Source organism: Malus sylvestris, chromosome 11, assembly GCF_916048215.2.
Source record: "Malus sylvestris chromosome 11, drMalSylv7.2, whole genome shotgun sequence".
Classification (NCBI taxonomy): domain Eukaryota; kingdom Viridiplantae; phylum Streptophyta; class Magnoliopsida; order Rosales; family Rosaceae; genus Malus; species Malus sylvestris.
In genome coordinates, this window is record NC_062270.1 from 34,524,776 (window position 1) to 34,548,599 (window position 23,824).

The following is a 23,824-nucleotide window of genomic DNA, read 5'->3' on the forward strand; positions in this document are numbered from 1 at the left end:
TATTGCTTAAAATATAGGCAACTCAAACACATCAAGTTCTGTCCTAACATTTTGTCAAGGCGTTCACAAAGGGAAAGGGATGGTATTCCGATCTCTTCCTCCTAATCCATCAAGTCCGAAGATTTGGGCTATTAAAATTTGATTTAACGGTTACAAACAGAAATTCACTTTAAAAGTTATAATAATTTTAAACGTTGGATTAAATTTCAATAACTCGGGTTCTCGAACTTGGTGGATTAAGAGGAAGGAATCCGAAGAGTATCCCTTTCCTTTAAAAAGAATATGTCGGCAGACTCCATCAAGGCCAAATTTGATTTGACAATGCTATTTGCCACCATGTAGCTAACCAGTGAAGAAAATAATAAATAAATTGGTCATTTTTATAAGGGTGTGCTATCCACACATCATTTTTTACTTCTTCCACACCCCTTCTTAATTTTTGTCCTTTGATCTTCTTCAATTCATCTGATCCGACGGCCGAAAATTAAAAGGATGTGAGAGAAGTAAAAAATGGTATGTGGATATTACATCCCTTTTTATATTGTTATTGAGAATATTTATATCAGAAACTTAAGTTGTTAGGGGACTTGTCGATAATATATATCAAGCTTACGCCCTCCATGCTGATTTTCCGATCCATTATGCATTGAAGAGGCACACCGACGAGTGAGAGAGTCAAACATATACAGAGACATGGGAGATGGAGATCAAAACTCAGGACATCGCGCAAAAGAGGCCATGATACTACGTTAGACAATCAAAAGCTCAAACGTCAGGAAAGGGTTGCTATATCAAGGGTCTGATCAAATTATATTGGTCAGACATCATATGTAGTGAAAGAAATTATCTAAATCAGAAGTTTCCATTTCATTTGCATGGGCTATGTTAACACCGAGGATAAATTTTCTAACTCGGACATGTAAAATAGTGGACATGACTATCCAGTCAGTCCCATCTCCTAATGACAAGAAAATTCCACACAGATTGACCATTAATATGGGAATTGGATCCTCGCCGGATCTTGGGATCCTAGGATCAACTCACGTGGATCGTTGATAAAAAATCATACGATCACAATTAAATGTTTTAAAAGTAAAACAGTCTCATTTTGCGTGAAAAATATAAAAAAGAAAAAAAATTGTAACCTCACGATTTTTTATCAACGGCCCATATGGGTTGATCCCTAGGATCCCCATGAATTAGATCCGGCGAGGATCCAATTCCATTAATATGTGGGTTTGAATACAAATTTAAGGAGTTATGCGTCATAGTTGTATGCTCGTAATTAGTCTAAGGGCTGGTTTAGTATTGTTATGCTTTGAAAAAAAACTACTTCTGTTGTGCTGTGAGAATAAGCAACTGTGAAATAAAGTTGTAGAGTGTTTGGTAAATTTTTTTGTAAAAATGTTTTTGAAAAGAAAAAAAACAGTATTATAGTGTTTGGTAAACTTTTATGTAAAACATATATGAAAAAAAATCGATTTTTCAAAGCTGGGTTTTGCAACTTCTTGTTTTTGGCATTTTTTCACTCAAAACTGTGAAAAAAAAACTGAAGCTGAATGTTTACTAAACACAAAAAAAATTCTCAATTTTTTTTTATACCAGCTTTTTTTAGAATCACCTAACTACCAAATCAGGCCTAAATCTCTTGTAACATCCTCTCTTCGGGCAAAAGTTCACATTAACATTAAGTTCCTAATACCAATCTAATTTCAACAAAAGGACAACTAAACTCTCTTCTTCCATGATGAATTATTATGCTCGAAATAGACCGCTCGACTAATCTTATCCACGTGAAATTTCGACACACATTAACCTAGTGAAATATTTAAATTTAATTCAATACTAAGCATCAAACGAGACCTAATAAGGTCTTTTACTAATCCAATTTCACGAAAGGACAAATGGATTCTCTCAAATACACAATTTTGAAGCTTTATCAATATTGGTTGGAAGAAACATTTCACATCACTTAATTGATAAAGTTAGTCCTATCCTCCCAGGTGTCATACGCATTGAGGAACATGCCGTCGGTTGCCATCTCCACAGATGGACTAGCCTCTTTACATATGTTGTAGCACTCGTCTTCCCCGTCACGAGAAATTTTTAATTGTAATGAGAACACAAATGGTACACTACGTGTTTTTATAAGAACTGTGAGAAATTTTATTTTTTAAGTTATTAAATTTTTAGCACACATATCTCACAATTTGTTTAATGACACGTGATGTATCATCCTGTGCACCGGTCATACCAAAAAATTTCTTCCCCATCACATCTTTCTTGTATTTTTCTTACCGACACATTGCAAGAGCGAATCGATCACACTTGTCCGCAGATTCATCACCTCTCTATTCCATGAAAATGAAAGCCTTAGTTAGGATAATCTATGTTATAAGGCCTCAAGCAGAAGGATAATCTTGAAGGCTTATTTTTCTAAATTATTGATTTAAATTACATAATATATAAGATTTTCATTTTTTTTTTCTTTTTTCTGATTAGCGATTTAGTTTCAGAGTAATGCTACACTTTTGTATTTTTTAATAGAGACGTTTTGAATTAGACGCCTCATTTTTAAATATCATAGACTAAACATCTATTCATTTTCCAAATTTGATTAAACATTTTCCCTACAATTTTGGTACTTTAATTTTATTTCATTAGAAGTCTATTCATGTTAGCATTCCCTTTTTTCCTCCTATTTTTATGCATCTCTTATTATGATGATTTAAGATTTATTTTTTAATTTTTATTAAAATATTTATTTTAGTAAATTAAATAGAATGTAACAAAACTCGTTGTTAGGTACGTTTGATTATAATGGTACATTTAGTTACTTGGTACATTTGAATTTTTGGTCCATTTGGCTTCTTAGTACATTTAAATTTTTGGTACATTTAGTTTTGGGTACATTTGAATTTTTGGTATGTTTGTTTTCAAAGCATAAGTTTTATTACTTTTTGTCCTAATAATGAGGAATTACTTTAATTAATTATTTTTTTTATAGAAATAGTCGTTAACAATGTAAAAGTTTAAATTACTTTAATTAATTTTTTTTTCTAGAAAGGGTCATTAATCAACGGATAATAACCTTTTTGTTAATTCAAAATTATATGATTTATCGTTATTATTTAGCATTATCTACAATAATAATGATTTATCTCTAATCAACTAAAAGTTGTTCCAAAAACTTATATACCAAAAAAACAAGACTATCTAGAGCATTGTGTATGAATCAAACATATTTTTAAACATTCCAAAAAATGAATATTCATTTTAAGATAGTTTATAATTGGGTACATTTTAATTCGGGGTTGGTACGTTTTCGTTTGATGTTGGTACATTTTCATTTAATATTGGTACGTTTCCATTTGGCGTGGATGTACATTTAGATTTGAAAAGTTTACATTTTTAGACTTAAATATAGTTTAAATTATTTAAAATATATAGCAGATATTTAAATGTAAATTAATTTCAATTAATCTGAAGTAGTTCAAGTCTGAGTATCTTAATCAAATGTTTCAAAAGTTTAATCAAAAACTCAAAAAGCATAAATGTTTAGTCTACAAAAGTCTAAAATGAGGCATCTAATTCTAATTTTCTCTTTTTAATATTATATTTGTATCATCATCCTAATGGAAGCAGGACTCATTGACACAGGTGGATTCCATTTCTTCTAGAGAGAGTAATACAAATATGGTATGAAAAATATGGATAAACTAGCTTTTTGTTAGCTTAATGAGACCATGTATATAACACGCTTAAATATTTATCGAAAAATATTGCAAAATGATGGATATGAAGGGTCAGGTAATGAATCTAAATCACACAAACTACAAGTTTCTTACAATAATATCATGTTTTATATAAATAGTGTATTCAATCCGATTGTAAAGAATTTTTATGGAGTTATAAATTCATATAGACTTTGAATTGTATATCCTATGAAATCAAATTACGACCACATATTCCTAAACTTTTGTAGACTCATTTGAATTCATGATTAAATATATCCGAATTTTTTGTGGACTTTTATTAACTCCGTCGGATTGAATTCACTATTATCCTTTCAAACGTTATATCGTAGAAAGAAGGGTGTCAAACTTCCATTATACACGTCCATTTGTGCAGTTCCATTTATTGATTTTCCACGAACGAAGGGTCACTCACTCGGACTTGGATTGTCTACCTTCTCATTTCGGAAATGGGAGGGCAGACAATCCAAGTCCCACCCACTCATTGCTTTAAATCAATTTATAATATAATACTCGAATAGCGACTTAACAAATTAGCTCCCAGTCAATGGTTGAGGTTCAGTAGTCGTCCCAACATCCAGAGCCACACATATTAATTTGAATGCCCTCACAAACAATTGTAGGGACGAAAATCAAATATGAAATGAGTACTGAGGCTATTCGTCTGAGGGTTAATTAATTGCAGATAGACACATAACAAATATTTTATTTTGTTTCAATATAGAAATTCTGAACTTTTTAACTATTAAATATTTGATTTTTTATTGTGATTTTAACAAAAAAATTCATAATTAAAAAGTTCAAAGTATCAAATACTCCGAAGCATTATAAGAAATTAAACATAATACCTAGCAAAAAGAAATGAAGAGAAAACTAAGAGATATAAACCCTAAACCCTAGTTCAAGCAATTGTGACTCTTAATATTTAGAAAACTAGTATATAATTAAGAAACAAAGTTGAAAAATCAACCAAACCAACTTTTGATTTTTGTTTTTGGTCAATTCTTGACCGACTTATGCATTATTGTGAAGATTAGTATCTCAAGTGCTGTACACGTGTAGTCGGTCAATGTGTATGGTCAAAATCGTGATCCACCTTTTGTTTTTAAAAAAAAAAATCGTGATCCACTTTTTGTTTTTAAAAAAAAATCGTGATCCATTTTATTTATTTTCTTCAATTAGCACTACTATTTATGCATGTGGCGCGGAAGGTTGAATGACTTTAGTAGATAATTACAAATTTACCACTTAAAATGCGTGTAGCGACTCGCGAGTATTCATGCAGCTCTACCCACCGACTTAAATCTAATCGAAAACCAAAATTACAAACGTGATTGGCTAGCATTAGTATGTATTTAGCAAATCATCATCTGCTTGTGGCTAAGGTAGGGTAATATTCTTCGTATTTTCTCCAAACTCAGAAAAAATAGATAACTATGACTTGTTACCAATTATTCCTTTTTTTGAACTTAAAAAAAAACAAATTATCATCTAACAGTGGAGATGATAATTATATTGAATAATATAATGCAAGTATTGTAGTTAAATTTCAGTTACAACATCACTAAGAATAAAACAAAGAATAATACTTGCATTCCTTTTGGAGAAATTAACTTGTTTCTCTATTCACAAATAACGAATCTTCACCGTATAATTTCATAATCGGAATTCTTTAATTTTATAATCTTTATTTGAAGATCATCATTATGAAAATTATTCACATCAGAGATGATAGTCATCTAAATGTATCAAATAAATCTACGATGTGAGTACCAAATAACATATTCATGATGAACCGTTATTTTATTTAATACATTTGAATAACTAAATGATCTCTGATTCAAATAATTTTTGTAAAAATGATTCTCAAATGAAGATTAAGAAATTAAATTGTTCTGATAGTAAAACTTTTATCTTGAAGATATGTAAATTACAATTAAATGATTCTAATAATGAAATTTTTACCGTGAAGATACGTAAATGGTCCTTTTCAAATTTAAATCACCAAGTCATTGCATCGCAGGAGTCAAAGAAAATATTGAATATGGAAATTAACAAAATGGTTAGGCGGAAACTTAATTGATCAAGTTTTACTTTGAAGGGTTAAAAAAAAACCAAAATCATAGCGATAATTCTATGATAAATCATATTATTAAACTAGAATAAATACGAATTAACCCGATCGAAACAAATTCTCTATCGAGTTCTAAGGTATAAAATGAAAAATGATATAAAATTAACTAATTAACAAAACAACCCCCAATAAATCACCAAATTAAATAAACCCCTCACACTAACTTTATTTATTTATTCCCCCATAATTTCAACCCTGCACAAATCCACTTCATGAGAGCGCCACACTAACCAGAACAACAGCCAAAGACACCAACACAATCGAAGGAGCCGCTACTCCATGTAACGCTCCATTATTTGACGGGGCCGTCGACTCCTGGGACCCTGGTGGCGGAGAAGCAGTTCCCGGCGATGTGGGGCCCGCAGGCTGGCCGGATGGAGCAGGTGTAGCACCCGCAGGTTGGCCGGATGGAGCATGTGTAGGTGCGAGCCCCTCCGGAGGCGGTGCGGGTGGAGAAGTAACAGTTCCCGACTGTGTGGGGCCCGCAGGCCCGCCAGATGGAGCAAGTATGGGCCCCCCAGGCACGCCAGAAGGAGTAGGTGCGAGCCCCTCCGGAGGCGGTGCGGGTGGAGAAGTAGTTGGAGTATAGCCTGACGCCGGAGATGGCACCATAGAAGTTGACGGCGACGGCGACGGTTGTGATGACCCTGGCCCTGGTGAAGCAGATGGAGGAGTTGTAATCACTGGTGATGGAGATGGAGAGACCGGGCCCCCAGCTGGGGGTAGCCCGGGCCCTTGTGGTGGGGACGCCGCAGGAGGGTGGTAGGGCTTCTGAGGAGCGGTAGGGCTAGTAGGAGTGGTAGGGCCAGGGCCAGGAGCGGTAGGGCTAGTAGGAGGAGGAGGGAGGACTGGTGGCTTGGGCTGCCTCGGGGCCAAGACAATAACAAGAAGCTTCTGACCCTTTTGACAATTACCATTTTGGCCACTGATAAAGTAGAAAGGCCCAGACCTATCGACGGTGAAGTCGGAGTCGCCACCGTCGAGTTTCTGAATAGGGTTTTGGGTGTTGCAGCTGAAGTAGTCGTCTTTGTTCACGACGAGCACCGAGTCTGACCCTTTCTTGTATTTGAAATCTGTTATGTGTACACGTGGTATGCCGAAACAAAAGTTAGGAACAATACCGACCTCAAATATAGGTGGATAAAAAAGAGGAAAATAAAAACTGCAATTTAGGATCTGTTGGATAATATATTCTTCTCTTTTATTTAAATCTTTTTGTTTGTTTGTGAATAATCCATTTATTTAATTTAATCAGCTAACTCGAAAAAATTGATGTATAACCGAAGATTTTTCATGTTTTATGTGTTGCAGTTGTGAAACCAAAGTAATTAGATTTTTTAATGTGATCGTCATACGAAATGGTACATTATGTATCGTTATATAAATGATGAGATATGTATATTAAAAATTTAATAACTTAAAAAATAAAATTTCAAACATGATAACACATGATGTATCACTCGCCTACTCGTCACAACTAAAACTTGCTCGTTCTTTAAGATATAGATGATTAGAAACGCGAAATAACTTTTGTACAATTCTATTCCATTGTTGGGATTCTCAATCTAGATGACGAAAATAAACAGTGTTATGTATAAGAAAAATGCGTGTGGAAATTATTTTTCTTAAAACAAAAACATCAGCAATGATCCAAACTAAAAGATACACAAATCACAAGTGAAAATATTTAGAGAGAGAGAGAGAGAGAGAGAGATCTTACGTAGAGTGTCATTGATATTGAACCTGTTTTTCTCAGCCCAGAGGCTGTAGCTCTGAGAAGGGTTCACAACCCACCCATCTTTCCCACCAACATAGAATTTGTATCCTTCTATGGATGAAAAACACAAGCAAAAGAACACCAACAAGATTTGAAGCCAAACAAATCTCCCAAACTCCATGAGAGAAATTAAGAATTGATCAACAAGATCAAAACAAAACAAAACAAAAGGCACGGATCAAACAGTAACAATATAAACTGTGACTACATATATGTATTTTTTTTTTTGCCAAATATATAGGGATCGAAAGCGATGGAAATCGAGATGCACAAACACCAAAGATGATCTGCAATTTACGAAGAAAAAAGGCAGAGACGTTCTATAGAGAGAGAGAGAGAGAGAGAGAGAGAGAGAGAGGAGAGAGGATGGAAGCTGAAGCTGGTGAGGGGATGAGTTAGATAAAAAGTGGCATGCTTATAAGGGCAAATGAGGGATTATATTACCGCTGCAGGAGCAAAGCTCTTTATGCGTGGCAATATGATATGGCTACGTACGTTCAACGTGTTGGCTGCCGTTGATTTTTCTCCCTTATTTGGTTTACGCGTGGCATAATCCTACCGACTTAACGGTTTTATTTGGGGGGGATTTAATTTGTAATAAGTTGTCTAGGCCCAAGGGTGGTGACTGATGAGGATTACTGTAATTTGATTTGTAATTTGCTACGCAAGTGACTAAATGCTTTCCTTTAAAAACCCTAAAAATACAGACGGTTCCAATGTCAAATTGGCAATCTAATTAAGTGAATTCTTAATTGCGAATCCACGATCTAGCAATGTAACATGATAGACCGATGACAATGAAAACATTATTACTCATTTTTACTTTTTGGTGAACCATTATTACTCGTTTTATATAGGTATCGATGTGTACAAAATTCGAATATGGATATAAATAAATATATTTTGACAACCATATGTTTCCTTAAATTGTATCCCGGAGGTTGAAACTTTCCCTAATTTCCTCCAATTTTTCAATTTGGAATCTATCAAATATAAAAAGCTACAAGTGTCAAGGGTGAGGTGGTAATTCAATATTTGTGTAAAAATAGAAATAAGGGTAAATGTGTTGCGTACTTAACATTTTTGTTTAAATTAGCATCCCTAACCTCCAAACGGTGCACACACACAAAGCAAATGACAAAGAAAAAGAAAATTAGTGTAGAGTTGGAAGTGAGTTAGATGCAATTTTGTTAATTACCTCAAAAGAGTATGATTTACTGTAAACACGTAAAGCTTGCTAAGGCATAAGCATCCATGGCAGCACCACGAGGTCTAGAGACTTCAAGCCCTTTAAGATTTATGAGGGCTCGTTTGGAAAGTGATTCTAACACAGTTAGCATCACTTTTGGGGTCAGGTGCTTCCCCTCAAAAGTGATTCTAACCCTTCCATAATCACTCCCAAACGAGCCCTGAGTACCTTCGGAGCTCAGGTAGCAAAGAACCACCACATAACCAGTCTGCAGGGAGGGTTCAAGGGAATTTGGAAACGAACATTTATGAACAATTATCATGGATTACCAATATTTCCCTCAGCTCCATCCAATAAAATAAAATCATACAAAGTGATTCATCCTTTTTCCTCCACTGCTCAAAGGCAAAATCTACAGACACCTGATACATAATACGAGCGACGGCCGACACCATAGGAGAAAACAACTGTAGAAACCCACATTAAGAACAAAGAAACGGAAAACTACGATAAGAGAAAAATCCAGAGTCGTCGATAGATGGTTGAATATTACATTTGTGTTTAGCTGGCCAAATGTCTAGGAGAGCTTTTGAACATACTGTACCACATGAAAGCTCTTGAAAGCACCATCTCGAGTTCTTGGTGAGTCCAGTTATGCGTCGGAAGGTGTTGAAGAAACATTACCAACTCTTGGAAATCAAGCTTCTGAAGCTCTTCTGACCACTGTATATCAAATCATAGAGCATTTCAGTTACTGACTTCAACCCCGTTACGGAAGAAAACCTAGAACAATTTAAGCTGAAAATATAACCAACGAACACAGAAAATAGTCTTTCTGATTATCTGCTGTCAAACTTACTCAAGCACAAGAACATAGTAAACAATGTAACAAATAGCGCATTTAATTTGAATCCCAATTTATTAAATACACCTGCCAAAGTTTTCTTTCTTAAGGTTTTTAATGACACGGAATTTTTATCGCCAATCAAATCTTTTTACCCTTTTCAAACTCCAAAAAACAATTTAAAAAGTAAAAAAGAAAAACCACCACGGCCAGTTGGCGATGACAAACACAATGGAAGGCACCTTCCATGCAAAGTAATCGACATTTAAACTTAAACAGCAAGCAAGGCTGCAAGAATGCATTTATGTTTATTATGTGTTAAAGGAAAAGCAATCGAAAGTCTATTTCTTCAGTGTTGAACATGCTGCATGAAAAAGGTCTTTACCCTTATATAAAGAGTCAAGGTTATCACAAACGGTGATTTGTTTCCATAAGTAGAGGTATCAAACATGGTAGCCTTCCGACCCCCCAACATTTACCAAACAGACAGAGATATTGTTAACGACAAATTAATCAATACGAACATTTCCTTATCACAGGCTCACAGCTACTACATCCAAACACGTAACCAAGGAAACAGATTCTATCTTACCGTTAGAAGAAAACTGGCAAAGATATACACAAGGAAATCTGGCAATGCATCTCCTTCGGCTAGGTATGTATCCCACAGACGGGAAATAAGATTGAAAGGAATCTAAAAGGAGAAAGGACAAAAAAATTCCATTAGCTATGCAATAAATTACAGTAGGTTCGCATTGTCCTGTGCAAAAAAACAAAGGAAACACACATCAAGTACATAGAAGAGATCTGTAGAAGCAAACCTCGCGTATTAGAAGACAGTTGAACCACCGAAAAGCAAATTGAAGAAATTCGAGCCCTTGCTCCTCCACATGTCTAGACACAGGTTCTAATGCAGAAGAAAGAAAACTAATGAATATACACATAACGTTTGAAAAAAAAAGGAATATACACATGAAGGATAGCAGAACTTTGACATGTTTCTTGCATCCCAGAGCATAGGCATATGCCATTTTCTGAAGATATTACATGGAAGTTTGTAAAGTATACAAGCAAAAACTATGCAAGCAAAAGTTGGTCTTTCCTTCAACAAAACCAACCACATAAAATATATTCTTTCAACGACTCACATTTAACAACCTTTCACTACAATATGATGTGCAAATGTGCAACACCATTTTATTGCATCAAATGGAGATTTAAAAGAACTGAAATTCAATACACACCACTTTCTTCATGGAATTATAATATATAGGAAGTCCAATTATACATAAAGACTCCATATGTCAACCAGTAAGCATCTCTAGGTTGCTATATGCAAGTCCAAATATGCATAAAGAAAAGCAAAGAGACTTCCATATTGAAAATTATGCCAGAGAAGAATATATTAAAATGGGTCTAGCAAAATTTAAATCAGTTTAAGCACACTGCACATATTTGATTCAGTTCATCCAGGGAAAAGCGTGTAAGAATCAGAAAACAGAAGCAAAAAAGTGGGGGTTACCATCAATCCGCCTGACCACTTCCTTTAGTTTAAACACAAGCCTCTGGATTCCCGGCTGAGCAAAAGTGTAATGATCTTGCATACCTTCAAGTAAATTTGATAGGCACCAATAGCAGTCAGCCTCTATATTAGATATTTTATCAGGAGACAGATCAGAGATCGACCAATTATCCACACTCCCCTCCAAGTATTCTGACAAGAAAACAACTAGAAAAGGAGTAACAAGATCATTTATTCCCTGAACATATCCACTTGCAGGATGTCGAATGGCCCTGAAAGACACAAGGAGAAGTACCTTAAGAAGATATAACTAATAACCATACAAATTACATAATTAAAAATTAAAATAAAATGATGGCATCTTGATATCATACTCCATATCTACATGATTTTTCCCTCTTTTTAAATCTAAACTGTTGGAATCCAACAACAGCTCAGAAAATTAATAGAAACAATTCACTTAACCAATATACCATGAATTGTTGTCTGCATTTGATAGTCTAAACTTCTCAGTTAGAGGAAACAACAGGAAACATGTTTCACATAAATGAGCCCTAATCGCAGTAGGGACTTACCATAGAGGACACAAGTTTCACATACTCTAAACTTCTCAGTTAGAGGAAACAACTGGAAAACAAGTTTCACATAAACAACGGTATAGAAGAGCTTTATCACTACTCACTATTTATCCCTGCAAGGTCCAAATCTCAGTAGAGACCTACCATCAAAATACCATGAAATGAACATGGACACTTGAATCATTCTGATCAATATTACTAAATAACAGTGAAGGTGTAGCTAAGTATGTATAGCTAAGTGACAATAACAATTTGAGATTCATGCCCATGCCAGCCCTCTTAATGCACAAATGTTAAGAACACCAAACCTACCAGGTTATTGCAGAGAACTTATACATATGAACTTAAACAAGTCGCTATCACTTGACATCACTATCCCATACAGTTTAGAGCTATAACTACTTTGGTAAAACCAATAGGGCAATCACAAATGTTTTCAAGTCTGACTGGTAATAAAAGCCTCTAAACTTAGAGCTGTTAAAGCATTATTGGTATGGACATGGGCTGGTTTTTGATACTGATGCACAGCACTAAACAGCACGATAATTTAGAGACAAAATCATATCTCACTGTTCCATATTGTGAGCTACAACATAATCAGCAAGGGTCTAATGAACCAAAGCCTTTTTTATGAACCCTACAACTAAGACAATTGCTCTGGAATTCCTAGATCGATAAACAAAATTAAATTTTACACTTTTGTTTTTAGGAACCAGCAGGTCCAGTAGATGCAACTTAGAACAACCAGTAAGAGTTTGCATGAGAGCATTTGATGCAAAAAACAAGCCAACAATGACTAGTAATTTAAGATATAGTATTTAACCAGGTATAAAGGATGCGCTCCAAGGATTTCTGGACTTGCTCCTGCTGAAAAAAAGATACATCCGGCACAGTTCTTGGGCAATCAACAGCAATCTAATATGGTCAAAAAATATAATTGTCAAATCCAAGAACAAGGTATTAGCAATAAGAAAGTTGGCAATTGTTTAACATATAAAACACCTGACGAAGCATGTTTATCTCATCATCTGAACGATCAGTATCCAGAATATCATAGTACTGAGAAACACAGTCAAGATACTCAAGGCGCTTCCTTCTTAGAACTCCCTCCCTTCTATCTGAATTAGATGGTGCATATCCCTGTTGTCAGTTCATATTTTAATTTCAAACAAGCCACAACATTTACAAGATAAATGCAATCCAGGTTATCAAAATAGCAAATAAAACAAGACCCTTTTCTAAGGTGATGGTATCTTCAAATGCATGCTTTAGGACTTCCACTCTAATTACAGAAAACAAACACCATAACTCACAAGGAAAAAAGTGGATTGATAAGCTTAATAACACATTAACACATGCATACAACCTTAGGTACCAAGCCTGGGATGCACATTGGACACCATGGACACCACTAGGCACCCATGACCAGCTAAAGGCAGCAATGGTTTTAAAATTGAGGTGAACAAAACGTGTAGAATACAAAAAGAAAGACAGTAAATAATCTACAGGGACATATGGAGAGAACCTAGCCGCTTCCCTCTCACAAGGTCAGCACAAAACCAATGGCTTCTGTCTGATTCCACTTTAGGCAGCTTTGGAAGCAATTTCAATCAGGCCTCTTTCACAAGCCTATTATACAAAATTTAAGCCAAAGTACTGTACACAGTACTGGACTAACCCCACCCAAAACTTCTCCTTCCTCTAATAGGTACACAGGCAATAATTCTATATTTGCAGCAACTAACATGGTTAAATATCTTATTCTAAAACAAAAAAACATGGTTAAATATGTGGTTAATTATTAGTGCATTGGATAACAAATCCAAAAAATGTCATAGTGCTTTTAGAAGAAGAATTGAAACATAGAGCTTACCAAAAGAAGCCTCCATATGTCAGGCCGCATATATGGTGGTATGCCACTCCAAGCCAACTCACGCAACTTCTCTACATAACAATTCAAGATTCAATTTGAAAGGAAATGAAAAGAAATGAAAGATCCAAAATTCAATTAGTGCAAAAGAGAAACTTGGGGTGGTAACAGATTTATCGCAGAGTGACTTAGGCTACAAGAATGAAATGCTTGATCATAGCAGTAACAATAATACGTGTGAAAGTTTAGATTTCAAATCACAAGGATGCCCACTAAATGATGAAAGGAGTACACAAAATTTTGAAGCTAAAAAGCAAAAAACAATACCCCAGGGTAATGTTTATTTCTCTCCTTATGATAGTTGTGAAGAACAGGGAACAGATTAGGTTTTGGGAGCACTGGTCGATAGAGGGGAATCTCCTTTGTGTGCACATTTTCCATATCTGTATGGACTGCCCAACTCTCATAGTACCAATTGCCAATAAGTCTTATATCTCCCTCCCGGAATCTCTTTGGCATGCAGCTGTTTCTTAAGTCTCTGCTTCATTTAAATGTTTTGCAATATCAATTTGAGATGCTATATGACATTGCATGAGTTCCTAGGAGCTATTTTAGAGTCTGTATAGATCACTTCAATTTTCAGGTTGATAGCTTGTCACTATGTTTCTTTCTGTGCTTAAATCGTATCAGAAAACACTTTTGTTTTTCATAATAAAAAGATTAAATTTAATTAGAATAACAGATTCTAACAAGTAATCTGAGCACCACCCAGAACATACTCAGAAAAGAAACATTTTTGCTTTACATAATCACACTTTGATGAATATAGAGGATGGGGAGAAGAAAAGCGGGGGAGGGGAATTTAAAGAGAAACAAAGACCTTAAGTACCTAATATCACTGTTGTCCCTGAAAGAACCTTTGTGAACTTCATAACTCTTGCAGAATCCGTAGCTCTAGCTCCCATGGTGGATTTCTGAGCTCCTTTGGAAATATTCTCAACGTTCGAGGTTGATGATGTTAACTTATTTGAATTTGCATTATTGCTGGGCTTGCCTAGACCCTCACCGTCTTCCTATTTTAGAAGTAAAAGTACCGCTAGTTACAGTTCAGTTAACCAATTATTGCAAATGGATTTATTTGTTTACTTTTCAAGCTGATTAGACAAAAAGGAGATAAAAAGAAACCTCCAAGGCTCTGCGATCACTTGTTTCAGCATCATTGAATGATAAGCTCCTTCCGTAATTTGGGGAGGGCACTTGCAACTTTGAAGGATCCAGCAGGTTTGACCTCCTAGTCAGTAAGACTTTACCGGGAATACTACGACCTTTGAGCAGCCTAGATATCAGGACAATATGATCAAAGCAAAAATAATCAGATGTTGAACTTATATTATAAACAATAGATCTTATTTAGGGCTGGTTTGGTATTGCTGTGCTTTGAAAAAAAACTGTTGTGAGAATAAGCGGCTGTGCTGTGAGAATAAGCGGCTGTGAAATAAATCAGCAGAGTGTTTGGTAAACTTTTTTTGTAAAAGTGCTTTTGGAAAAAAAAGCAATCTGATAGTGGGTCTTTTCATTAAAGGAGCAATGTCGCTCCATGTGCTTTGAAAAAAAGCCAGTTTTCCAAAGCTGCAAATAGCAGCTTTGGCTTTTTCCTTTGATTTCAGCTTATTCACACGGCAGCTTCCAAAATAAGCCTTTTTTTTCAGTTTACCAAACACCTAAAACCCTCACAGCTTATTTTCATGGGTGCTTTTATTTTAATCACCTCACTCCCAAACCACCCCTTAGATCAACATTTAGTAACTGAAGTACACAACAGAATCTAAAGAATTGTGGACAAGCTACCAGAAGAGACATAGGTTACTTCAGTTTGCGACCTTAAACTACACATAACCCAGTATTTATCATAACTGTTGACACGAACATTGAACTGAAAGGAGTCGTTTTGTCATAACTGTTGACACGAACATTGAACTCCAAACAATGGAGATATCTGATAGAACATTATATAGTGTAATGACGGAAAGGAGTCGTTTTGTCAGAAAGCTCAGACAATCTAACGCAAAGTGGATCTTATCAAGATTGGGACAGTGCAAGACTGGGACAGGGTTAATGAATAATACGTAAGAACTGTCATCATCACGAATCAGACTATCTTCCACACTGAACCATGGCAGTATTGGTTCAATCTAAGTAGCCTAGAGAACATGCTTGCTAGTCTTTCGAAAACATCCGGTAAAAACCAAATCTAGCGTCACCAATTTTCAGCTAAATGACATTAACTGGAGGTTAACACATAACAAATCGCCAGCCAAATGAACTACGCAAAAGAAAGGTAAGAAACAGATATAAAATGTGAATCACATATTCACTCAAAATTCAAAACGTCACTTCTGTTTTCCAACATTTTCCAATCTAAGCACAGAGATCTCCAAATCACACTAATTTTCTCACTGATTTCGCATCGAACACATCGAAATGAACAAAACCCACATTCATTTTTTCAACCAACTCTCAGAATTTGAGAAATCAAAATTCAAAAGCTATGCTTTTGACAGGTTGGGACCAATTCCAATCCCCAACGCAATGTATTAGAGTCATTAACGAGTGAAAAATTGCCTCCTAATTATTACAATTCAATATTTAATCTTCAAAGACGAAGCTTTCTGCAAATGGGTATTCAAATCTGAGGAAAATCACAAGCAAAAATCATCAAGAAATTAATTAAAATACGAAAAAAAAATTACCCTTGAACATTTCTGAGGGTTTGGTTGAATCTGGAATCTGGGGTTGAGATGGCGCTTTCTTTCCTGGAGTGGTTTTCTTCTCTGTCGGAGCTCTGATTGCTCTTCTTGTTCATGGCTGTAGCTCTACAACGACCATGCTGTTTTCTTCCTCTTGTTTTTTTCGGTGCTTGTTTTTGTCGCCTCTCTGTCTCTCTCCACAGAAGAACAGGTAGGAAAATAACAAAAAAAAAATGCAAAAATACAAGACAAAGAAGTCTCTAAACCTTTTTTACCCTTTATTTTTCTGCGTGCTGTGCTGTACTATAATAATGGTTTTAAGATTAATATAACTGCTTACTTGAATCCCTGACAAGTGTTCTTCGAGTTTGTTCATCGTAAATAACATTTGGTGTTTTGTGAAAAATCTATCAATATTATCACTTGAACGTAACTTCCTACGGAATCACTTATATCAATATTCATTAGCAAGAAACTAACGTGAAAAGTTATATTAATCTCAGGAAACATTTTAGATAAAAAGTCTATTTTTTTTTTATCAAACATATTATCTTTCAAAATATTATGTATGGCATTTGATTCAACCGCTTCGGGTTACAATGGAATTTTACAGAAATGATCTTCAAGTGATAATTTAATAAATTATTAGGTAAATTATTAAAGAATATTGTGAAGTGGCCTAGGCAAGTGAAGTGATAATTTAATAACCTATATAATTTCCTTAGGATAATATAACATATGGAAACTTTTCTACTTTCGAAAATAAAAAATAATATTAAATCAAAGGTTTAGTTGATTTTTAACAGACGAAACTCGTACCATCTAATTTGATTTCTTTTAGAATTAATGGTGTTCTTGTGGGGTTGGATCTGATTTTCTGTTAAAACCTCATTTTGGTGTTTAATATCAATTCGAAATAACTGAATAGGTTTAATCTGTTTAGAAAAGAACTGAATATCAATTTCCAAATATCGTCAAAGTTTAATGCAAAAGATAATTCATTATGAAAAAATTTATCCCTCACACTGTCACAGCCCATCCCGAGAATTTATTATCGTGGTTGTGAAAAGACGGATTTACACTTGAGCGTTGGATGTGTGTTGGTATTTTGGATTAAGAAATTAGGTCATTTGATTCTATTCCTAACTAATTGGACCCAATTAGAATTAAAAGATTAAAGAATTGTGATTGGTATGCATGTTTGGACCACACACATCCATTCATTTCTCTCTCTCTCTCAATCCCCCGTGCTCTCTCCTCTCTTTCAGTTTCACTCTCTCTCTCGGCATTGTGTACGGACAACACCAAAACCTTTGCAAACGCGACGAATCGAAGTGGAAAATGGCACCATTGTGTTTGTGAAGCTCAGACGAACACATCCATACCATTTTCAGGTAAGGATTGCTTCGTTTTCACGTGAAACCCCTAACCCTGAATGAGGTACTGTTCATGCAAAAGCTTATAGGGATAGTTCGTTTGAGGATTTTGGACGTCAGAAAGTGACACGTTTTTAATTTGGTCGGAAAGTCAAGGTAATTTCCGACGTGTTCTCGTGAATTTCAAGGACCCAAATTGTTATATCGTGTTTCTACTTGTCCTTAGCTTCATTTTGGTTTAAATTTCATAAGTTTTGGTGAAGAAATGAGTGAGAACAAGAGTTTTAAAGTTTTGCCCAGTTTGCCGGAGCTGGAGGTGGGAGATGGAAGAATATTCCGTCAAGTCTGATGGAATATTCTCACGTCGTCAGTAAAAAATAACGGAATTTGTTAGGTTTAATGGAATATTCCCTAGAATATTCCCTAATGATGGTTAGGGAATCCGTCAGGTTTGGGCAGCGCGTGGTGGTGCGTTTTGCCGTGCCCTTGCCGATGCGTGGCGGGGCGTGGGAGGTCCAAAAATAATTCTAAAACTATGGGGATGATCCTGGGATTGTGTAGATCATTGTGGTATATTCATATACTCATTTTGAGCAATGTATGAGAAGTTATTAGCTAGTATTGCCTATATGCTTTTAAAATAACGTTTTTATAGTTAATTCGCATATAGGTGAAGCTTATTTATGGTTCCGACTCGTAGGTGACTAGCGATTTATCGTCCGGCTATTATGAGAGAATAGAATTGAGTATAATTATATTTCACCCAATCTTGTCGTACAGACCCTTTTCTATGGTTCCGACTTATGTGCAGTTTATTGTCGTATAGGTCATAGTAGTGACTCCGGCTAGATTGAGTTTGAGCTCTGAATTCAGCCGTACAGACTACCACAGGAGTTCGGACTAACATATCACAATTTTATGAAATTATTCTTACTTGAATTGTTCACTCTATCATATCTTGGCATGGCATATATACCTATGAATATGATTATGTGAAGCATGAACTGAATTGATATGATTTCAGATATATATATGTATATGCTTATATCTTGATTATGGGAAAATCATACATGTTTTACAGTGAGGGGTTAATATATTGATAAATGAAATGATTTTATAAAACATTTGTTTTTGCCCACTCACGTTTTCTGTTTTGCGTCCCTCTAGGTTTGAAGTAAGTTGTTGTTGGTGGCTCGAGGACGTTGGCTATTATGACTATTCTATATTATAGTAGGACATTCCTGGTACTGTATAACTAGTAATTGTCCTACTGGACTGCACCTAAACTTTATGCTCTGATTAGGAGTGTTCACAGTTGTAACTAACTCTTATCACTTTCGTTTAGTCGTGCACTCTAGTAATCTGATATTTTAATTATTCGTATAATTGCTATCTTTATCGCTTCCACATTGTGCATATGGTTATGTCACTCTCACGTGACGGCCAGCATGCCTTGACCTCCGTCCGGGTGTGTCACACACTCATACTATTTTTTCAAAGATTAATGAGAGAATTTTCCAATACGACCAATGTACTAAAAAAACTAAATAACATTTGCAATTTGACATTTATTTATTTTCTCCGACACAATTTGAATCCAGTCTTGAACACCAAACGAGGCCTCATTTTCTCGTATCGTTTTCTCATCCACGTACGCAACAATGGATGAAATTTAATTTATTAGGGTTGTATACATAAACTTGCAAAATTGACTAAAGAGGGTTGGTGAAGATACAAATGCAGCAAAGTGATACAAATGTCAAACGTCTGACAGAAAAGGTATTGATTGATTAACAATGGTGGAAAAACAAGATGCCACTCTTATCAATTTATCACCACCTAAGCTAGAGACCCACACAAAATTTTCACCAACTACAAAATATACTTGAAAACAACACCCGACTCAATAACAAAAAGAACTTCATCATCACGGAAGGATCTTACGCCGGCGGCGGGGTGTTTCTCGCTTCACGTACATTTTCTCCGTTTCATTCAGCGGTCGGCTTGAACCATCTGGCTGGCTGACAAACTTCCAGCCGCCGCCACCTCCACGCTTTCCCCTTGGTCCTAGTTTTTCCACGGTGAAGTTCCACCCGTTTGAAGTCCGGCGACGACTATGCTTGTGGCAGAAAACCTCTCCTTTCATCTGTACACAAGTGAAACCATCACTTGAAGGGATAACAAAAGCATTCACAGATAATACGAATGGTATTATCAAAATACTGAATAGTCAATCTATAGTGCAATAGTGCCTCGAATCACCCTATACATAGTCGTCATCGTCATTCTCTAATAACAAAGAAACCGTCTTTTACTTTTCAATGAAAGTATTTCCCTCTCTATATCATTGGAGCATGGAAGACAAACCTCTTTACCCGACAAGTCAATACAATTCGAGTGCCCGAAAATTCCCATCTTATTGCCCTACCAATCCCATCATGCTGACTTGATCATGGATATCCCACAAAATTTCAACTGCTAAGCTTTAAGAACCAGAAATTGGAACCATAAACAAATTCATGGTGAAAACAATCAAAATCTACATACACCACAATTGGATATGGCACTTAATTTCAGTCACCAAATTTATCAGCCCACGTTTACTTATTAAGACTCGCCTAATCTGTCACCCTGTCTTATAGAGACGCACTTAAGACTCCTAACCAGTTTGCTTGTCCACCATAAAGTCCATCAATTATTTGTGTAAAGAGGCCTGTAGGGGAGGAATATTGTAATCTATTGAAGCCAATTTAGTGGGAAAAAGAAAAGAATGATGCAAAAACTTTGTATAATTCCCAACGATTCATCCTTGAAGATAAAAATATGAACAAAGAGAGAGAAAAGCTAACAGTAACACCGACCATAGCACTAATACTTTGTAGTACAGATGTATGCTTTTTTCCTTGATATTATAAATGTTAGATTCCTTTCTCTTCTCATGGCAAAGTCAGGATTATGGAACTTACTTTCATTTTGTTGAAGTTCATTCTCTGGACAAACTCTTGATAGAGCATTTCATCTTCTTTCTTCGAGATTTCATAATGAACTTCATCCAAATCTCTGGTGGTCCCATCCCAACCCTCTGGCATAACCTTGAAATCAGGTTTGTAGGGAAGGGATGCCACGTGGAATTCGCGGTCATGAGAATTAAAAAATCTGACAAGAGGAAAGGAGTTATGCACTATGAGAAATACAATCTGGCTATTACATCAGCTACGCACCACTACACCTATAATTTTGCGATTAAAATTAACGCAGCAGGAAACCTATACCATCCGTAAGAAGTATGCACAGAATGATTGATATCATTACAAAATTATTGGAACTACAGAACCCTTTGTATATATTTGAAGTAATGCTTGTGAATTGGTATCTTACTCTGGGCAGGTGTCAAGAAGGAGCTCAACAGAATCATCTAAAGGACGACCGAGTTTTTTCTCCTCTTCCTCCTCAAGCTCTTTGAGCCAAAGAATAGCATGCACTCTCTGCCTCATGATCCTATAATCCTTTGCCAGCCGCTCAACAGTATAAACCTCAGGGTTTTCCTTGTGCTTCTTATACATCTCAGCCTTCTCCGAGTCCTTGAGATAAGACCCTCTCGCACCAGGCTCACGCACTTGCTTCAGAAGCACACTGATCTCCCGCAATCTCTCTCCCCACCCATCCACAAACACTTTACTTTTCTTGTTCTCTTCTTCCAGTTCCCTTATTCTATCCTCAATTTCTTGCAAACCAGATACCACCGAAGATTGAGATGGCTCAAGCCCACTTGTCCGTCGGCCTACCACGTCCCCATCAAAATGCTCCTTAGTCAGTCCAGTCGACCATGCTGATGCAGTATCCCACCCCAAATTATCTGATACATTATTGCTAAATGTTCCAGATGAAGGTTTATCCCACCCCAAATCATCTGATGCATTATTGCTAAATGTCCCAGACGGGGGTTTATCCCACTCATCTTTACCATCATTTTCACCGTCACCTCCAGAGCTGAAAGAAAGGAATCGGGAAGTGATCAACTGACAAGATACGATATCATTCTTCAACGGAAGCACACCATTGCTTCCCAAAGTCGGTTTGCTTTTCTCTCTCAGAAACTTTGTTGTGCTTGTGCCAATTGAAGTTGAGGAAAGACGGGATATAACGCGGTGCAGATTCTGCATTGCTGCAGTATTTTGCTGAATATCCTAAACTCACCAAAAAGAGAAAAGAAATTTCTTAAGGATCCACATGTCACCTGATGTAACCCCATAAATCAATACAGCTCAGTGCATATACTGTAACACTACACAGTCACACAAACACAGAGATCAAATATAGACACTTTACGAATCCATAACCCAAAGTACTGACGTTACGGCGGAGAAAGAATTCCAGAAAGAAAGAGCAACCGCAATGTTATCTTAAAAGTTGCTACTGTAAGTTAAAAGAAAGTTTCCATCTTTGCTTAAAGAAAATTGAAATACATTTATCTGAAAGACATTCGCTGTTTGGTTTACAACCAATGAATCCAAATTCCCAAAGATCAAACAAAGCAGTATAACCTAGCACTGAAAAGACAAGGTACATTCATATACAAGAACAAATTGGGAACTTTACTATCTAAAAGTTCATAACTCCTAAACCAAAACAGCAATCGAATACTGCCTCAAAAGCCGCTCAAATTAGTTGATGCAGATTGGGGAAAGAATATATAAAAAAAAAAAAAAAACAAATCCCCAACTTTAATTTAAAAATTTATATCCAAAATTTCTGTTTATATGAGCCACAGCCAATAATTCCATTTTCGAATACCAACCAACAGCAGAAACACACAAACATATAAATTAAATTGCAGTTCTTGTGAAATGAGAAATTGGATAAAATTCAAAAAATTTATATGTATTAACACTTTCTCAGCAGCCAAACAGAAGAAATCGAAATACAAAGTACAAAATATGTACACGCGCGTGTTCAAAAATGTCAGAAGAGCGAAAGGAAATACCCTGAAGTTGCAGGATTCAATTCATTGGAAAAACCCTAAATCTAAACTAAATCATTTCGTGGCGCACTGCCCTGATCGGAAGCGAGACGCACAGTGTTGAAGATGCTCTGGAAATACGTAAACCCCAAAACCCTCGGATGCTATGTGCTCACAAAATCCGGCTTTTTCATTGCCCTGGGCCTTGAAATAGCTTGATGGGCCCAGCCCATATCTAATAAGGGATAAGGTTGCAACTTTCAATGTGCCCGTAAGCAAAGAGTCATTTCATACTCTCATTCTCTATGGTATCGTTTGATATCTAGACGGGACATGACGAGACGGGATGGAATAGAAAAGGAGTAAAGATATCTCAGATGGAAACAAGGAGGAAGATGTTATAATTTTGTGTTCCACGAATGTGGAACGAGTCGTTCCAGGGGGTGAGGTGGAATGAAAATTCACCTAAAATTCGTCTCGTGGAACAATACTTTCCATCAGTTTTAGGTGCACTAAATGTGGGATAGAATGTCTCGTCCCACTCCGTTCCGTCCCGTTCCACCTACCAAACAATACCTATCTCCACTCTTTGATTCATTCTAAAAAGAGAATGCAGTAATCACTTTTAGTAACTTAAAGAAAGAAGTTTTATATGAATTATGTTGTAATCAATTGTAACTTCTTATCGAGTAAATTGTTACGTGCCTTGTTTACAACTTGACAATCCAACTCGAAACCAACACACACAAAAAAATAGTTCGAATTGTCCATAATCATGTTCATGTCATGTAAGAGATGGATGAAGATTACTTGTGGACAATAGCAATCAATGTCCAAAACTAATACAAAGCTTTGTACATGTTCACTTCTTCCACGAGAGAGGATAACTTGTGGTTCATAACAATCAACAACCAAAATCAAAACAAAATTATGACCCGTAAAAAAATTAAAGTAAAATTTTACTTTACTACCCTGAAGTATTGTTATTTTCAAACTTTTATATATCAAGTTTTTTTCATCCCAATCTTATGCCCAAGGTGAGAATTATTGGGCACTTTCATACTTCTATTAG

At 35.8% G+C, this 23,824-nt stretch overlaps 3 protein-coding genes across 4 annotated transcripts; all 3 read right to left on the reverse strand.

Moving 5' to 3' along the window:
* Positions 1 to 5,878: 5,878 nt before the first annotated feature.
* LOC126588774 (early nodulin-like protein 2) lies at positions 5,879 to 8,085 on the reverse strand. 2 transcript variants are annotated; one of them, XM_050253876.1, is made up of 3 exons: positions 7,610 to 8,085; positions 6,306 to 6,962; positions 5,879 to 6,272 (listed from the first exon to the last, which is right to left on the reverse strand). In XM_050253876.1, exons 1-3 carry the CDS (start codon positions 7,785 to 7,787, stop codon positions 6,100 to 6,102), a joined length of 1,008 nt encoding a protein of 335 aa, XP_050109833.1. In that variant the 5' UTR covers positions 7,788 to 8,085; the 3' UTR covers positions 5,879 to 6,099. The 2 variants fall into 2 exon arrangements, with proteins under 2 accessions (XP_050109833.1, XP_050109832.1); XM_050253875.1 differs by having other exon boundaries at positions 5,879 to 6,962; positions 7,610 to 8,084.
* A 1,074-nt stretch (positions 8,086 to 9,159) lies between these two features.
* On the reverse strand, positions 9,160 to 16,647 carry LOC126588771 (GTPase-activating protein GYP1-like). The gene is made up of 10 exons (XM_050253873.1): positions 16,420 to 16,647; positions 14,855 to 15,005; positions 14,559 to 14,742; positions 13,673 to 13,743; positions 12,802 to 12,939; positions 12,623 to 12,714; positions 11,222 to 11,493; positions 10,521 to 10,606; positions 10,292 to 10,393; positions 9,160 to 9,578 (listed from the first exon to the last, which is right to left on the reverse strand). Exons 1-10 carry the CDS (start codon positions 16,530 to 16,532, stop codon positions 9,417 to 9,419), a joined length of 1,371 nt encoding a protein of 456 aa, XP_050109830.1. The 5' UTR covers positions 16,533 to 16,647; the 3' UTR covers positions 9,160 to 9,416.
* A 2,853-nt stretch (positions 16,648 to 19,500) lies between these two features.
* Positions 19,501 to 22,941, reverse strand: LOC126591111 (protein GAMETE CELL DEFECTIVE 1, mitochondrial-like). The gene is made up of 4 exons (XM_050256677.1): positions 22,777 to 22,941; positions 21,171 to 21,979; positions 20,759 to 20,948; positions 19,501 to 19,938 (listed from the first exon to the last, which is right to left on the reverse strand). Exons 2-4 carry the CDS (start codon positions 21,953 to 21,955, stop codon positions 19,720 to 19,722), a joined length of 1,194 nt encoding a protein of 397 aa, XP_050112634.1. The 5' UTR covers positions 21,956 to 21,979; positions 22,777 to 22,941; the 3' UTR covers positions 19,501 to 19,719.
* Between the last annotated feature and the right edge of the window lie 883 nt (positions 22,942 to 23,824).

What these genes read in the sequence shown, in the direction of transcription:
- LOC126588774 (XM_050253875.1), bottom strand. Translation starts at nt 7,787, where the DNA reads ATGGAGTTTGGGAGATTTGTTTGGCTTCAAATCTTGTTGGTGTTCTTT. An exon ending in CAATATCAATGACACTCTAC is followed by an intron (nt 6,963 to 7,609) that starts GTAAGATCTCTC and finishes TACACATAACAG; the next exon opens with ATTTCAAATACAAGAAAGGG.
- LOC126588771 (XM_050253873.1), bottom strand. Translation starts at nt 16,532, where the DNA reads ATGAACAAGAAGAGCAATCAGAGCTCCGACAGAGAAGAAAACCACTCC. An exon ending in AGATAAACATGCTTCGTCAG is followed by an intron (nt 12,715 to 12,801) that starts GTGTTTTATATG and finishes TGACCATATTAG; the next exon opens with ATTGCTGTTGATTGCCCAAG. An exon ending in ACTGTCTTCTAATACGCGAG is followed by an intron (nt 10,394 to 10,520) that starts GTTTGCTTCTAC and finishes TTCTCCTTTTAG; the next exon opens with ATTCCTTTCAATCTTATTTC.
- LOC126591111 (XM_050256677.1), bottom strand. Translation starts at nt 21,955, where the DNA reads ATGCAGAATCTGCACCGCGTTATATCCCGTCTTTCCTCAACTTCAATT. An exon ending in CTTCTTGACACCTGCCCAGA is followed by an intron (nt 20,949 to 21,170) that starts GTAAGATACCAA and finishes TCCTCTTGTCAG; the next exon opens with ATTTTTTAATTCTCATGACC. An exon ending in TGAACTTCAACAAAATGAAA is followed by an intron (nt 19,939 to 20,758) that starts GTAAGTTCCATA and finishes ACTTGTGTACAG; the next exon opens with ATGAAAGGAGAGGTTTTCTG.